The sequence below is a fragment of the Clupea harengus genome, chromosome 9 (genome assembly GCF_900700415.2).
Source record: "Clupea harengus chromosome 9, Ch_v2.0.2, whole genome shotgun sequence".
Classification (NCBI taxonomy): domain Eukaryota; kingdom Metazoa; phylum Chordata; class Actinopteri; order Clupeiformes; family Clupeidae; genus Clupea; species Clupea harengus.
Window position 1 is genome coordinate 7,238,523 of NC_045160.1, and position 18,147 is coordinate 7,256,669.

Consider the following 18,147-nt stretch of genomic DNA (forward strand, 5'->3'; position numbering starts at 1 on the left):
TGGCAGGCCACAGTGGCCTCACCTGAAATCATGTTTAGACCTTTCACAGCTTTTAAGTAATAAACACAAGCCTTGACATTATCCTCTGGCGATGGATTTGGTGCTTCGGGGGTTATTGTACATATATAGTGATAACGTACAGAAGTATGTTATAGAGTGGTAACATACAGAAATTGAAACCTAGATGATTTCTATGCTCCGCAGGTGGACTATTCGAGCTCGCGTTACTAACAAGAGTGGTATCCGCACATGGAGTAACTCGCGGGGTGAAGGAAAGTTGTTCTCCATGGACCTGGTGGATGAAAGTGTAAGGAACAATTGTTTAGGCTTTTCGTTCAATATGTCATTATGGAACAGAGTGTATTTGCGCTTTGATTTTGGAATTGAAACATCCGCTGTGATTTGTCTAGGGAGAGATCAGAGTGACTGCGTTCACTCAGGAGGTGGACAAATTCTACTCGCTGGTTGAGCAGGGCAAGGTGAGATTTGCCTTTTTGATTTTGGATTCTTTCTGATGTTCCTGTGCAAATAGTTGCAGGTAAACAGCAGTAAGTGAAATTGTGTTTTGGCATTGATTTTTCTGCCTCTCCAAAGACAAAGACAACTTTATTTTGAGTCCGTTCCTTCCACTGTTGGTCCCATTTGAGCTGTTCTCAGACGAAGTCCACACGCTCCACTTGCTCTCCCCAGGTCTACTACATCTCCAAAGGCTCGCTGAAGATGGCCAACAAGCAGTACTCCACCCTGAAGAACGATTATGAGATGACACTGAACGGAGACTCCACGGTCATCCCCTGCGATGACAGCAGCGACGTGCCCACCCTTCAGTACAGCTTCGTGCCCATCGGAGACCTGGAGGCCCATGAGAAGGATGCCATCGTGGGTAAGCAACAGGAGGAGGGGAGTGACATGATGGCTATCATTAATAACTGCCTCTGTGTCATAATTACCAGTGATCCGGCTGGCCCAGCGTCTCAGGCGCTGGAGATGCAGCCGGGGCCCAGGAGGGCACGCTAATTAGAATAGTCGCGATAAAAGTAATATTAATAATACTGATGACAGTAATAGCCTGTGGCAGCAGATTGACTTTGGTCTCCCCCTCCACTCTCCGCCGCCCCCCCCCTTCCTTTCCTTTGCTCTTGTGGCTTTTGGGAGCGGGGGAGAAGATGGCGACTCTGTCACCGGTAAAATTAGGAGGTAATAAGCGTGGTGGTAATTATCATAATGTGGACTGGAGCATGTACTGCGTTGGAGCTGTCTCTCTGTGGGACCCCGGTTCCGTGGCGCCGGCGATTAGAGGAAGTGAGCTTAATCATAGCCAAATGAGTCACAACAATGTGGGATAAGTTGGGATAATGTGTTTTCTTTTTTTTTTGGAAGATGGCAGGGTGAGTGTCGGGGTGCGTCGTATAGAGCCGCGGTGGTGACGCGGCTGGATTGGATTCTGGAGTGTGTGTGGGCTTTAAGTGCCTACATATGCATCTCGTCTCAGAAGTCTTGAGAGCCAAGCGACAGTTGGTCACAGACCTGACGAGTCGTCTTCCGCATGTACGACTGCTGCCTTCAGGGGGGGGTGTCACCAGAGCTTAGGGGGTTGGTTCAGGTATTCTCTGACAGTATAGAATTTACAAGTTAAAGTACAGCACTCCCGGGATCAGGCTTAATTCTTGAATTTTTTTTTACTGTCTTGGAGAAATGGAGGGTCTGTGACGTTAACATTGTACCTCACTGTCACCTCTTTTCCAGACGTGATCGGCGTGGTCAAGACTGTGGAGGACCTGGCGCGCATCACCACCAAAAACAGCCGCGAGGTGTCCAAGAGGAACATCCACCTGATGGACATGTCTGGACGAGTCATCTCCCTCACCATGTGGGGGGCTGAGGTGAGTCCTCCAGCGGCAGCCCAGCATGCATTGCTCTTCTGGCCTCTGAGCCCTGGCTAAAACCGGCTAAGGGCTCATGCTTTTCCACTCCACTAGCCCCACCAGACAAGGTGGCATCGGTCCATGTCATGTGGGCTTCTGACTCATGAGGGTAACGCATGGGGAGGCTGCGGGGATATAGACAGAGACGGGAGAGACATAAAGAGAGGCGGAGAGAGCTCCCGCCGTCCAGCCTGCCGGTGTAATCCGGAAGCCTGAGTAAACAGCGCCACAAGAGGTTGGGGGGGGGGGTTGTAGCTGGAGCGGTAGCAGCCCCTGCGTGTGTGTGCGGAGCTGGGCCACACAGGGACGGCGCGCCGTCACCAGCCCCCCCTTTCATCACGGCGAGCAGCAGGAGCGCCGGCTTTGTGTTTGTTTGGCAGCCTGGGCTTATCTGGTGGGATTTGCAGGAGGTAGTGTGATGCACGCTGCATAAAGAGCGATTTTAAAATAGCAAGTACCTGCGCGTCAACTCCTATCTGATCCACTGACTCCAGTTCTTGGCTCGCTCTCTCTGTGTTTGTTTATTTATTTATTTAAAGAGATGTTGTGTGGCCCAGATGTGATGTGTCAATTTTGCAGCTGTTTTCTCAGCGGATTTCTTTTCTCATATTTCTCTCCCTCTCCCTCTCCCTCATCTCCTCCTCCCCTCCTCCTCCTCCTCTCCCTCTCCCCTGTTCATGCTCTATGTCCCCCTCTTCCTCTTCTCAGGCAGAGACTTTCGATGGCTCCGGGCAGCCCATCATGGCCATCAAAGGGGCCCGTCTCTCAGACTTCGGCGGCCGCTCTCTCAGTACCCTGTTCAGCAGCGTGGTCATGATGAATCCAGACCTGCCGGAGGCTTACAAGCTGCGTGGCTGGTGAGTCATTTATGCATGGTGCCTGCTTGAGGCATAAACTGGGCTGTAATGTTAATAGAATTGACCCAGCCCCACCTTTTCTTTATTGAGCCAGGATTGTGGTCTACTACAATGACTGTCACCCTTGAGTTGGCCTACTGAGCTCAAGACATTGGACCATTACCTAACAGCAAAACAATACATTTAAGGTCACACATGATGATGAATACTACCACAGCTCACACCTTTTATCTAGCTGTGTTCTACTACATATGCACACTACTTCATCACGTATTCGTACTACATTAGCACATGTTCATTAGATTTGGTATCGGTACCCTTTCGACTTATCGACAATCAGAAGATTTTCCAGGATATTATATATCAGCATTTTTGAGACTGACTGCTACTCATAAGGAAGCGCACCTGGATAGACCTGTATTGACCCATGTGTTTGTGAATGAGCAGTCAAGTTGGCTTTTATATCATAAAAACAAATGAACAGCCTAATAATTTCACCATTTCAAATGAAGGCACATTGCATGAATTCTTTATTGCATAAACATAGGGTCATATATCCATAAGCTATTTTGTATACATAGCAGTCAAAGGCAATGAATATAGATCAATCTAGCTCAAAAGGAAACACAAAACTATATAAAAAGGTCACAGTACACAGCTGTGCATGTATAAGTATAAGTGTGCTTAAGGCTCCTTGTAACCTTCGCTCATATTCTTCAAAGTCAACAATCATCACAAAACATGCAGTCGGCAATGGAAGTAACTCCTATCCGTGGGGGACAAACAACTCTGGTCACTATAGTAACCCATTTACTTGATTCAACTGACTGTGAGGCCATTTTTAGCCAAGCCAAAAAAAATCATGGTTTGCCTCTGTGGTCTTTGTTCTTTATTCATTTTAATATCAGTGCCTCAAAAGCATATCAAGAAAAAAACATGCTGATCATGCAATCAATCAAATGAGATATCAATATTTTATGACATTCATAATATCCTTACGACGTTATTCTATTGTGTACCTAAATCATTAGCATTTAGTCTCCTCAGTGTTCTCCTCAGTCCTGCTGATGACAGCCCTGAGCAGTGAGCAGTGGTGTGTCATGGGGCGGTGTGTTTTGCCGGGCTCCGCTGAGAGAGTGGCTCTGTGGAGCTGCAGGGCTAAAAATGACTCCCAGAACCCCCCAGGAGAGGCCCCGTGCTCACGCTTTAATGATGAAGATTTCCTTCATTAGCAAATTAGTATATGTGAGGGTGCTGGGGAGATGCTCTTCAGCTCAGGCTTACATAGAAATGCAAATGAATTTTAATCCCCAGCTAAGATTTTTTGGTAGAAGCCCCACGGGATGAGTGCACTCGACGACAAGGAATAAATGAGGGTGGTGTTGAGCATTTTCTCTCTCTCTCTTTTTTTTTTTTTTTTCATTCCTCCTTTCTGTCTCTGGACGTTTTAAATATACGTCTGGTTACGCGATACGCCCCGAGTATTTAATGTTACACGACACACCAGGGGTATGAACTGGGTTGCCGAACACGTGGCAATGATTTAAAATGTCAGCCACTATCACGGGAAAACAGAGCTTCTCTTATTCCTTGAAGACACAGTTTATATTGGCTGTGCCTGCAAAGGAATTGTAAAGCAGTTATGACTCATTCTTTCATCTTCTCCCTCCTTGTTCTTTCTCTTGCCAATTCCGGTGTTCATTTCCCAGATCATGGCACACGCTGTTTACCATATCCCAAAATAATCCCCGTGTTTTTCTTTTGCGCCGAGCGCTGGTTGTCGGAGTGGCGGTTAGTGCAGCTCAAACAGCTTAAGCCGTGTTTTGGGATTGCACGTGGGCACTGTGTGTCTGCTGGTAAGGAGTCAGCGGTGGATGGGAGCAATGAGATGGAGCAGACAACATCAGAGATGTTCTTAACCCTTTCCCCGTTTTCCGAGGGTCATTGGATTTGGCCTCTCATCTTCTGCATTTACGTTCCTTAAGCCAACAGCCGGTCAGGGCTGTCTGCTTGATGTTATTTTACCCTCCGCACGAGATGCGATCAATAGCTCTTTTGCCTCCTTCGCTCACCTCGCTATGACACCAGGCCCTGTCCCTCGGGGAAATACCATGAAAGCCACAAATAATAGATAGGGCCCCCACACATCATTTCAATTTAGTTTCTGCCACATATTGAACACGGGAATAAACTAATTTTTTTTCTCCCTAAGCATCACCCTCTCCCTTTCTTGTTCCCTGTCATTGTCGCTTTGCCGTTTAGATTTTTCTCTCCAAATAAGTTCATGGTCATTATTTTATGGAGATATGGGCCTATATTCACAATGTATTTTATCTTGCCATTAAGAGTACTCCTAAATCACACTGGTTTCTCCTAAATCCTATTCACAAAGCTGCTGAGACCAGTGTTTGCTAAGGAAAAGCGAGAACTCCTAAGCTAAGACAAAGACGTCGTCGTTACGGCTGATGTCAAGTCTCATGCATGGGCTTTCAGTGACTTAGATGATTGGTTGCTGAGTGACAAGTCTGTGCTGGAGAGTAGACAAACACTACAAAGACTACCACAAAGAACGCAAAATTAATAAATAAATATGATCGGCTACAAATCAAATAACAACAGATTATGCTACCCACAATCTGACATTAAACTCCACAATTATTCCCCTGTGATTGAGACCGTATATTTTGAATGATTCAACATCTGCACACACTGCGACGTGGATTGATAGAAACCTCCATTTTCCGTTTGTTTAGCAGTTGGTCTAGGTGAGTTTAGGAATTGGTCTAGGTGAGTTTAGGAGTTGGTCTTGGTGAGTTTAGGAGTTGGTCTAGGTGAGTTTAGGAGTCCTCTCAATTATTTCTTAGTTCTCCCAGACTGGGTGATAGTTTTTAGCCCCAAAGTTAAGACTGGAACACCCATTATTTTTAAAGGTTTCTCCTAAATGGACAAAGGAGGAGCCACTTTTAGCCTTAGGATGCTTTGTGAAGACGTGCCCTGAGGGTTTGATCTCGATAATGAGGGCACTAGAATGTGCCTGTGCCCAGCAGGTGGCTGGGGCGGGGTAGAAAGTTGTCTACTTATCTACTTCTTATATATCTACGGTTACCCGATCCTTCTCCCTCAGTCTACAACCGCCTTCCCTTAAATGGCGTCTTTTTTATTTGTTAGCTACTCTGACGTGACTAAAGAAGGCTTTAAATCTAAATAATCATCTCGGGTGAAAAAACGGACCCCCGTTTAATGAGGCTTTTCCAGAACTCTCCGGAATCACTTCCCATGCCACCAGTGGAGGTGAAGAGTGCGTTGCTGCAGGAGCTGGTTGCCTTCCTGGGGTCTTTCTCCTCACATGGAGAGCCAGAGATAACGAGCTATTAAATGTGGTGGAGGTTCCTTCTCTTTTTTTTCACTTCCCTCCTCAGTTTGTGTTCCTCGCGCTGCACGGCTAGCTGACCCGCGTCCTCCAGGAGTAGAGCACCCGTTGTGGAGGCTGCAGTGTTCCGTCAATTAGCCGTTCAAAAACTCTAGACTGTGTGCAGCCTGACCTTTCCCAGCAACTTGCCTCCCCTGCTTTAGAGGTGCTTAGCAGGAGAAACATGCCCCAAACCAACTTCCTCCTCCTCTCCTCCTCCCCTGCTTTAGAGGTGCTTAGCAAAAGAAACATGCCCCAAACCAACTTCCTCCTCCTCTCCTTCTCCCCTGCTTTAGAGGTGCTTAGCAGGAGAAACATGCCCCAAACCAACTTCCTCTCCTCCGTCACTCCACTCCATGCAGGACTCGGGTCTGCTAATGTATCCCATCGCTGTCTGGGCTGGTCATTACAGTGGCCTATTGTTGAAGACTCTAAACATATTCAGCATTGATGTTGCTACTTATGATACGCCTTATGTGGCGGTTAACTGTTACATAAATCTTGTCGCATGTTATCTGCTGATGTTTTTAAATGTCAGATGAAGGCAGGGGATTTCACAAGTCAGGTATTTGACTGGAGATGTGTGATGTGGATCCATTCCTGTCAGATCCCGCTGAGATGCGCCTCCTATTCCCTGCGGGTCGCTGCACTAAATATGTGTGGATCAGTCGTGTCAGTGTGATTTCCTTCCCCTCTCATCTCATCCAGTTCATCATGAGAAATGCAAGCCCTTTCTATTGGGTTTTATCCAAATGCCCTTGTTCTCACAAGACTTATCTCTCTGAATGCGAACTCGGCCTGCTACAAAGCCAGGGATGTGTTTTTGAAATGGAGGCAGCGCTGAAAGCAGAGATTTCCCTTTGCGGGGAGCATCAAGAACACGGCCTATGAAGCTGTGCTAATATCTGTCTGTCTCAGCCTAGCTCTGGTGCATAATTGAAATGAATAATAATTAAATTTTCAAGATTAATTAAAATGTTCTTTTATTTGCACGGTTCGTTTATAGATACAGCAATGCGGATTGTCTCGTTAATTTAGTACCTCCGCTGTTCCATCTTAAATGATCCCAGGAAGGTAATTTGTCATAAACCGCTAAGTAAAACCTTATGCGTTTGATTATTGCCCTGTTTTTATGACTTTGTTTTTGCACTGTAATTGTGTTTGTGCAGAGGTTTTTTTTGGTGGGTGGGATATTTAAAACTACCTCGCCTTATCGCTTTCTCTCCTCCTCCTCTCCCTCCCTCTCTCCCCTTCTCTCCCTCCCTCCGCCCCTTGTGTTTGTGCTCATGCTTCGATGGCTTTCTTGTTCTCCCCTCAGCACAGTGGAGTGCAGTGGCAGGAGCATCTCCACTGGGGGGCAGTGTGTGTCCCCTCTGACGGTCATTAAGTGCTATTGTCGGGAGGGGTTCGCGCTTTCCCCTGCCTATTTATTTATTTATTTATTTATTATCAACCAGCTCGTGGTCCATGTGATGCCTTGGCGTGTCACCACGTTTCACTACCATCTTCTCTCTTTCTCTCTCTCTCTCTCTCTGTCTCTCGCTCTTTCTCCCTCCTGCCATCTTCCATTTTTCTGTGTCTGTCTCCCTCTCTGGCATGCTGCTGGTCACTTAGTCACAGTTCTGCGATCCCTATGAGCAGTCACTCTCACCACGGTCACATCTGCTTCCTCCTGTCACTACCCTGTCACCTGACTGTAGCGCCTGGTGCCACCTCCACCCTCCCCACACACCCCCACACCCGCCACTGCTGGCTCGTAAGTCCACCGCCTCCCTGCGCCACCTCAGGAGATCACATCCAATCACGTGCAGGAGATCCTGTATCACAAGCCTCCCTGCCCTCGGCTATGGCCAGCTTACACAGATAGGTTGGGCCATGTTGCCATACACACACTGCAAACCAGTAGTTTCTGCTTATCTGCAGTGTTGTGCAGCCTCAGGTACCTTGCCTACCTATATTCCGCTGGTGCATACATTAATAAGCACCTCTGAGCACATGTGCACTGATGATTAATGTTCCAGGAGGCACCTTCACTTCGGAATTGTGTAAAAGTGGTAATAACTACTGAGCCTTGTACTGAACACCATAAAGTCTGGCACAACTAAATATATTTATACTTTGAGAGCAGCTCATCAATTTTTAGTGTTATAGCAGTTTTTGCTGTGCTGTGTCTACACTCGTAGCCCTGGCCATAGACATTAATTCAGCTCCTGACAGATTCTTGTCATGGTTGGATTTTTCCCGGCTTATATGTACTTTTCTCAATTTTTTTTTTTTCGTGCCTGTATTTTTATTTTTTTTATTCCCCCTTGGTCGTCAAATGTTCTGTCATAGTGCTGTATTGTTAATTTTGACAACATGATAGCTCCTTCATTGCTCTCTCGCTCTACCCCTCTCCCATCACACAGTCGCTCTTTCTCTCTCTCACCTTCTCTCTCTCATCCCCCTCCCTCCCAGTCTGTTCGTCTTATTGTTGACGCGTGGCGTGAGCCTCTGTCTAGGGCTTCCTCTATTGGCTGCTTCTCTCTGCTCCCTGTGCTTCAGTGCCCTGGGTGCTCTCCCTCCGCCATGACATCCTCTCCAGCTGGAACCCTGCTCCGCATTAGAGGTTATTCATCCTATTCAACAGGCCACTGCTTCAATTTGGCCCTCTATGCTGGATAAAGAGAAAACCATTCCTTCTCGAGACGCAAGAAAACGGATGGGGTGGGGGGCAACAGCATGTTTTTCTTTTCATTGAGTGAATGAGCAGTAGTAGTCTGAAAAGCTTACACGAACTCTTCAACTTGAACCTTTCCATTTCTTGGGAAACTTACAGTTTTTTTTCTCCATAAAAGTTCCTTTCTTTTAACCACAAAAGTAGGTTGATTCATTTGCAGTGTTATTGGGCCTATTTATAGTTCCTCACTTATGGCACTCACAATTGCACACGCACACACACACACACACACACACACACACACACACGTGCACCTAAAACACACGTGTGCACACACACACACACACACACACACACACACACACACACCTAAAACACATACCCAAACAGCCTGCATGCATGGTGGGGATCAGGGGATGGTGCATAGATGAGGGAATAGGTGCCATGGGAGGGAATTAAACACATTTTTCAGAGGGAGGAAAAATTGGCAGCAACCGGGCGACCAAGCGGCCCTATGCTCTTCATTAACAGGGATATTTTCAATTAGTTCCAGCTTCAGAGAACAAGCCCTGGCCACTAACCCACCCCACTGCCCCCCCACAGCACCGCACCAAGCCCTGGCCACTAACCCACCCCACAGCACCGCACCAAGCCCTGGCCACTAACCCACCCCACAGCACCGCACCAAGCCCTGGCCACTAACCCACCCCACAGCACCGCACCAAGCCCTGGCCACTAACCCACCCCACTGCCCCCCCACAGCACCGCACCGAGCCCTGGCTGCCTGGAGATCGCGCCGTGCTATTGATCCCTCCAGCTCTCCACCCATCTCTGAGTGTGTTCTCTTCTTTCTTTTTCTTTTTTTCCCCCTTTTTTTATCCCCCCACCTCCTCCACCCCTATTCTCTTTTTCCATTCCCTGCCACTCTTCTCTTGCTCCCCTCTTTCACTCTTGCACTCCAGAGCCGGCCCCTGTGCGCTTGGTGAAAATGGGTTTCTGATTTCACCAGCGCAACCCTGACCCCCATCTCCCTTCGCCGTCGCTCGCGCCGCTGATTCATTTCACAAGTGCTCAGGGCCTGCTGTTTTTAGCCCGCGTGTCCCCAGTTTCAACTGCCACCCAGCAAAAGACGCCGCTGCCTTTTGTACCTTTCGCCTCCTTCTGTGGATGCAAAAACGACCCACAGATCTGGCTTGTTCCTCGTGTCAATCCATCACAGTTTAAGCCACGTCACCAGTGATGTCCGTACATATTCACAGCATCAGACTGAAAATGCAATGCAATTTGTTGCATTTTGTTTTATAAAAATATACATGCAGTTTATAAACATTGTTTTATCATTTTTTTTATTAAATATCCCTGCAAATACACACAGCACTAGATTAGATGTAGAATGGAATTTTTTTTGGGATTGGCTCTTCACAGTGAAGTGTGGGAGTGACAGATCTGTTGTGGGGTTTCTTGACATCAGATCAAACAAAAAAAAAAGGAGAGAACAGTGCTGCTGTCTGTATTTAGCATGTTCTGGAATCTTCCAGAATGTTTTGATGTCTTTCTTTGCCAAAGACTCCCAAGGTTTTTTAAGTCTAAGCAATTCGGCAAGCCAAGAAAGACCTTGAACATAGTGTGTGTATATATATATATCTTGTACATATATCTATGTGATGCTGAAATTGTTTGCCGTGAAAGCAGTAGCAGGGAATTTGAAGTTAATATCAGTCAGTGATGGTATCTGTGAAGAATCGAAATGGCCAAAGTCTTCTGTGAATGCACAGCTGTCGAAGGCTATGCTATTGTGAAGCGTCTAATCAATGTGCTGAAATGGTGTCTTCGATTAGTGAGATAAGCACCCCATATACATCAGTGATGGCTTTCAAACAGATGAATTACTGGAGAGGAATGAGACGGAGCTTTTTCTTCCCGGCTGCAGGTATGATAAGGAGGGCCATGCGATGGATGGGCAGTCCATGACGGAGCTGCGGGGAGGGGGCGGAGGTGGAGGCAACACCAACTGGAAGACCCTGGCAGATGTCAAGACCGAGCACCTAGGTCACGGAGAGAAGGTATGTAGGGAGGGACATATTCTCACACACACACACACACACACACACACACAAAACTGGTGCCAGAAAATGCAAGGTTCAAGGTGATTTCAAAAGCCATATTTCACACAAAATGTGTTTACTGCCCCCAAAGTGTTCAGTCCTTTTTCTACAAACCGTCTGCTTGAGGGGGGGAGAAATCTTATTCAAAGCACGACATCCAAGGACACACGACTCTCAATGAAAGCATGCCTCGGAGCCAAAGCCCCCATACCACAGAGGCCGGCCGTATATTACTGCCGGCTATATTACGGCAGACAAAAACTTTATTAGGCAGTGTCACCTTGTCGCTCCATCTGTGTGTCTGTGTTCTCTGGGCGTCTGGGCTTGGGTGGCGCGGCGGGTGGGGGGTGGGGGGCGACGAGGCTGTTAAACGACTCTGCTCCTCGTTTTTGGAATACACGGAATTCAGCTCTCGTCTTGACTCTCATTAGTAATTAACACGGGTGCCCTTCAAGACTGGGCTTCGTGTGTGTGTGTGTGTGTGTGTGTGTGTGTGTGTGTGGAAGTCAAATTCACCACACCAAGATCGAAGGTGGAGATTATAGGGAGTCCCCATTAAGTGATTATGAACAGATAAGCGGTGTAATAAATCTGTTAGCTCATCAATATGTCAGAATTTTAGATGTAGTGACATAGCTTGTACACACTTGTAAAGCGCACCCACTCACACATACATACATACACATAGTAGCAGATCAGAGCTGAACGGTTCCGAACTGGAATGTATCATTATTTGTATTGCAGTGCCATTTTAAGTTCATCTCTTTGAGTAAATATTACAATGTTTAATAAAAAGGTTGTCTGCTGAAATTGAGTAGACGATGAGGAGCCATTTCAAAAAGCCCCACAAAGGCGTTTGAGGAAGAACTGAGGTTTGGGATATTAGGCGGTGCAGAACAGTAGCACAGAGAGCCAGGCGCAGCGCAGTGCAGGCTTTTGATCAGTGGATAGGGGAACACCAGGTTGAAGTGTCCTCATATCAAACAGGAGAGGCTGCATTTTCCAGCTGGAGAACGCCTGAAACAAAAGAGCTCGTCCAGTATGAGGGCTCTCGATGGCCAGGCCTTTGTCTGGCTGGTGTGGCAATGGCAGGGCACTGTGTGTGTGTGTGTGTGTGTGTGTGTGTGTTCCTCTCTGGCTGGAGTGAGCTTCCCATGGCGCTGTCTGAGTCCCCCGCCTGGCTCCCGTCTGCTCGCCCCTAATCAGGCCTGTGTCATCTGGCCTGGTTCTGGTTTCATCATCCCACCAGACCGGCCCAATACCCACCAGCCCTGGCATCACAGGGAGCTGCTCATGAGTCGGTTCCTGGCTCTGCATGGCTGTTTTAATAGCAGTGTGGCCCGACTCGACTCGACTCCACTGAGCTTCTCCGACCCCCTGCTGGGCCTCTCCTGGTGCCTCAGCAGATTTGTGCGTAACCCGAAATTGACTCCGAGAGAAGTCATGATGGGGAAATGGCGGAGTCAGTGGTTTGCAGTAGTTACGGCCAGAGCTTTGAAATGGCAGCATTCACTGAAGGCAAGACACGCACACTCACACTCTCACTCTCACACACACACACACACACACACACACACACACACACACACACACACGCAAGTAAGTCTCAACTTAGCCTGCCCTCATGTTCATGCTGGCTCCACGGGGACCCGAGGTCAGTCCTCTGAAGGCACTGTGCAAGTCTGCTGCAATTAATTGTACGAAGTCACAACGTATTTGTGTCACAAGTTCCGATTTCCACTCCACCAGCTTGCCCTTCGCCCCCACTCCCCCCACTCGCCCCCCCAACCCTGCGAGGGACCTACCAAACCCTACTCATCGCCTCGTCTCAGTCTTGGATTAAAGCGATAAGACACAACCACAGGAAAGGGGGGGGAAAATGTCAAGATTCAGCTTTTTTTCTCCTCTGCTCCATCCAAACAAGATAACTGGTATTTTTAATTGTAGAGAAGTATGCATGATTAATCACCGTCGCTGATTTATTTATTCATTTTTCTCGAGGAGATCCACAACATTGGAAGTGTTGTATTTTGTCAAATTAAATAAGTGTAATTTAAAGGGATATTTTTGTCTGTCATTAAGAAGGGAGCCTTTAGTTCTGCATTTTGCCTTTGTCATTTAGTACTCCCGTAGGGCTTTGGTTGTTTATTTCCAGTGACACGCTATCAATTGCCCCCCTCGTAGAAGTTAATTGGGGTTGAATTCGTGTAACATTCCGAAAAGAGCGGTCAGCAGTAAAACCAAAAGAGGGACAGCAGAAAAATCAATTATTGTCAGGGAGAGGGGGAAAAAAACGGCTCTCTTGTTATTGTTTTTCTAGTTCATTTCCTGAGAAAACTAAAGGTTGCGGCAAAACCCGATGTCTCCAGTATAATCGCTGGCTTCCAGAGGAACGATGTGACACTCGCATGCAAAGCAAACTCTGAGGCAAACTGTCCCAGTTCTGTCCAAGCCCCTGTACAAATGATGTCGTTTTCAAAAACACCATTATGAATCAAGACGTCCAGATTATGAAAATCTTTTCTCCCTTTTTCTCGGGGGTCATCATGAATAGTGGTCTAATTAGTTGTTCTGTTCCACAGTGAAATTAAAATGACTGTCTCTTCTTTGCCTCCGAGTTTTCACACACGATAACCACATTTGCTGGCCTGTGTGCTGTTGACTAACAGTTTCATCACCCTATAGATTTAGCTCCGTGCCCTTTCACAGGACTGCCACTCATATGGAGCCTATCCGTGTGATGGATATTGCTAAGCAATTCATCAACATTCCTCCTTCCTGCCCCCCTTAAACACAACCCCTCAGCTCAGTATTCTGTGGTAGTGCCTGATTTTGAATAATGGAAACGTATGACCTCATGAAAGCCTTACGTATCAATTTTTCATGATGCAGACTGTGGTAGGTCCTCGCTGTACACATGAACTGCATCCTAAGGACCCAGAGTAGAGCTGAGCACTAACCTTCTGCAGAGTTTAGTTACAGCCGTATCATAAAACGCAGTAATCAGCTAACTAGGCCCTTTAACAACATCAGACATTGAACTGCTTCCCCATTAGGGTCTCCAACAAGAGGAGGACTAGCTTCACTTGTATGAGGTCCAAGCCTGACCCCTTCAACCTCCTCTGCCGATACAGATTCAGCCCTGCACCAATCCCGTACTAGGCTTCTGGCTTGGATTCACCCACGTTCTCGTCTTTTTGCTGGACTGTGCCCCTATAGCCATCCGCCTGGCCATCCAAGCGCCGTAGACGTTTAGCCCCATTGGGCTTACCAACAGGAGAAGCTGTGCCTTGACTTCATTCTCTGTACCAGTCTACTGGCCTGGCTGCACCCCTCTCCCTGTCTGATCTCTCAGAGACCCCGGGTCTCTCCTTTAGCGCCTGACCTTAGATTCGCGTCACAACAGCGCCTTTCTCTTCCAAATGAAGCCGTTTCCCTGCGGCAGGCTTCCGTTGGTGGCGCTGAATCATTGGGGCCCACCGCGTCGCCTGCCTCGCCTGCCTCGCATGCATTCATATATTCCTGCGCCGCCCTGTAATCCCTTCCAGGCGCTCGCTATTTCCTGCCCTGCAACTGATGATATGCTAAAGGCCTATTTATATTTATGGGGTTATGCTCTTTGCATATTGTGGGACACCGTGACTGTGCTCGAGTTCCTGTTTTGCATTTGTCACCGGTCCTATTTAGGTGGCGGGTGAGGTGGTAATTTCTTTTAGTGGGGGCAGTCTAGCACAGGAGCTTCAATTAATGATGGCACCTTGCCTTATCCTTTCCCCTTAATCTTTAGGCTTGCCTAGTCTTATGATGTGGAAACTTAGGAGGTTCGGCAGCGTCAGAGCTACGTTGTCTACAGTATGTTTTGTATTGGCTGAGACCTCACCCAGTTTGTAACTCAAACCGAACAACGCACACAAAATCCTGACGACTAACCTACATACTTCCTACATACAAACCTGGAAGTAAGACCTATCGTGTGTGGGTGGTCAAGGTTTTTTGTAGCTGGTGGTGTTCCACAAATGCTAATGCTAATCCAAACGCTGCAGCCTCATGCTAGTTCCAGACTCAGAGAGCGGTAAATAGAGGTACAAATTTTGGTAAAACTCACGCTGAGCCCGCCAAACTAATTGTGAGCCAAGAATGCCGGGAAAGGTGTGCTTTTACCCAATTAGCCACAGGTGACATCACTGAGGCTCCGCCTACTAGTCGGTACTTTCCATACCATGTGACCTAACCAATCCTAACACTAGCAACAGAATTTGCACAGGAACATCCCGTTTGCTCTATTAATGTTGTTGTCCTTTTAGCAATTGGCTAATTCTTTTTAAAGCCGGTGGCTGCTTCCCTGGCTTTAAAAGTTGTATTTGTTCTCGCCGTGATGCATTACGAGACTCACCGGGGAATAAGAGCTTTAGCAAACATAAGCGAAGCACTCACAGTGTTTCCATTAGCGATCAGCAGCACAGGATTGAAATATTTACGTACGCCAGTCTGGTAATGATGCTCCAGAACTCTCCTGAGGAGTTGATGAAGGTCAATCTGTGTGTGTGTGTGTGTGTGTCTGTCTGTGTGAGTGAGTGTGTACCAGGAGATGAGAAACAAACACACACACACACACACACACACACACACACACACAAACACACTCAGCCCTCTCGTTCTCGGGGGTTCATGAGAGGTAATGGAGTGAGAGTGCGGGGGGGGGGGGGGGGGGGGGGGGGGCTTTGGGCTTGGGCTTGTTAACCGGTCTCTCCGTGTCTCCTGGTGCCCCTCCAGCCTGACTACTTCAGCTGCATTGGGACGGTGGTGCACCTGCGCAAGGAGAACTGCATGTACCAGGCCTGCCCCAGCGCGGACTGCAACAAGAAGGTGGTGGACCAGCAGAATGGCATGTACCGCTGCGAGAAGTGCGACAAGGAGTTCCCTGAGTTCAAGTACCGCCTCATGCTGTCGGTGAGTGCACCTGGACCCTGCTGATGGTCATAGTCACACTGCACTAACCCATGGATCACTCTTTCTGGCTCACCCCCCACCCCACCCCAACCCCCTCTTTCTCCCCTCCTAGGCTAGGACACACACACACACACACACACACACACACACACACACACACACACACACACACACACACTGACTTCTGTTCACCAGCTTTGCACCAGTCCTTTCACAACCTGTCCTGGTTTTACTTTTAAGCACAGCATTTGGAAGTATGTCAGCAGCAGACCTCACATTCGACTGTGCAGAAACACACACACACACACCCCTGTCTATCCTGGCGCTCAGAAGGCATACTTGCCCTTTAAGCATGGAATTGGGAGTGTGTCCGTGCATGCGCGCACACACACGCACGCACACACACACACACACACACTCTTGGGGGCACTCGCATACAACCTCCATTTCTGTATCTGCCCTTTCCTGACCATCGCCGTCTTCATCTCATAATTCCTCTGGAGCTTCTGTCAGCCAATCATGGCAAGTGTCATGAGCCCAGTGTTCTTTTCTTCAGCTCTCTTTCTTTCTTTCTTTCTTTCTTCTACCCTTTCTTTTCCTTCCTTTTTGTCCCCTAAATAATGTCTTTCTGTCTTTCCTGCCGTCAGTTTTCTGAGCACATTTTTTTGACCATTATTATTTTAGAATAGTGGTGTTGTTTTTGTCTTTGTGTTTTCATCTGTATTGATGAGTCTCAGTAAATGGATGCGGTTTTTGCCCTGTAGGTGTTCTCTCACCAGAAATATGCCGGAAGGCTTTCAAAGTTATGCATGCATTTCTCTGCCCACATCTCCATGGCCAAAACTGATTTTGATATAAATAGCATTAAAATATTATAGCTCAATTAGTCAGCATGGCACCCTCTGCGTGCCAGACCTGTGGAACATAAGCGGATTGCCTTTTGTTTCCCAACCTATTGCGCTCCAGCCCGCAGCTATTCTTCACAGCTCTATAGCATAAGCTGCAGAATGCGCCACCATTGGGCTGTGTGCCACAGGAAGTGGTTTGGCTCTGATTGAGCCTTGGAGCCCAACATGCAGGCAGAACAGTGCCTTTGCCTCTGACACGTCAGCCATGGTGGCATAGGAGAACCAGATCAGACCGCCGTGTGTTTGTGCTCCTGCACTTGCTTTGTATTTCCTCTGTATGATGAGTAATACTCTTGTCATACCCCCCCTGCCCCTTTCTTTTTCCTCTCTGTCTGTGTTTCTGTACCTCCGTCCCTTTCATCTCTCCTCTCATCCCCCGTGCTCCACCCCTGCCAGGCCAACATCGCTGACTTTGGGGATAACCAGTGGGTGACGTGCTTTCAAGACACAGCAGAAGCCATTCTGGGCCAGAACTCTGCATACGTTGGGCAGCTCAAGGACTCGGTGAGTGTGTCTCTTTCTTTCTCGCTCTCTCTTTCTTCCTCCCTCTCTCTCTCTCTCTCTCTCTCTCTCTCTCTCTCTGTTTCTTTTTTCCTCCCTTCCTCTCAGATGAAAGCATGGCCAGAGGCTGTGGTCAGGGACACGCAGGCTGCACACAGAGGAGATGGGCGCTGGGCGCTGGGCGCTGGGCTAAATGAGATTTCTCTGGTCTCTGCCACGTGATTAGGGCCGCTCACACCCAAGGATTTCTCTCCCTCTCCTCCTGCCGGGTCCCGGGGGAGGGAAAATCAAATAAGTCCTCAGTCCAGCTCAGGATCAGATCAGGCCTTTTGTGTCCTTACATGCTTCTCAAGAGAGATTGACGCATGCCAGAATTTGGACAAAGTTTTATGTTCGTCTGTTCTCTAAGTTGTGCTCTAATCTTCTCTCGTTCTCTTTTTTCCTCCACTCTTTTGGCACAGAATGAGGCAGCTTTTGATGAGATCTTCCAGCAAGCCAACTTCAACACCTTTGTCCTCCGCAACCGAGTGAAGCTGGAAACATACAATGTAAGTAGAAGGATATAATTGGAGATGATTATTTGACGGCAACACTGTAAGCAGGGAGAGGTACTCTGCCGTTCAAAAAAATGTTTTTGTGTGAAAGCCCGGTGTTTTCTCGATGCTTGGTTGACTGGTTCTCAGTCAGTGTTTCTGTCAGTTGTGGGTAAAACCTCATTTATGTCTATTCATTCGTACCATAATTCAAAAAAAAGAAGAAAAAAAGACCTGCCTGACTGTCTTCAGATTGAACAAAGGTACTGTATTTCCCTCTGCCAAGCGTTGTGTATGTTT

General features: G+C 47.7%; 1 protein-coding gene across 2 annotated transcripts in view; it reads left to right on the forward strand.

The window, feature by feature from the left end:
- The window catches only part of rpa1 (replication protein A1), a 29,677-nt gene that overhangs the window by 6,209 nt on the left and 5,321 nt on the right, over positions 1-18,147 (forward strand). For both annotated transcript variants that reach the window (XM_031573215.2, XM_012825239.3), the window contains 9 exons: positions 205-307; positions 411-479; positions 691-883; positions 1,747-1,883; positions 2,634-2,782; positions 10,781-10,913; positions 15,729-15,905; positions 17,210-17,317; positions 17,776-17,862. In XM_031573215.2, coding sequence (XP_031429075.1) covers positions 205-307; positions 411-479; positions 691-883; positions 1,747-1,883; positions 2,634-2,782; positions 10,781-10,913; positions 15,729-15,905; positions 17,210-17,317; positions 17,776-17,862 — 1,156 coding nt within the window. The remainder of the gene's footprint in view (positions 1-204; positions 308-410; positions 480-690; positions 884-1,746; positions 1,884-2,633; positions 2,783-10,780; positions 10,914-15,728; positions 15,906-17,209; positions 17,318-17,775; positions 17,863-18,147) is intronic.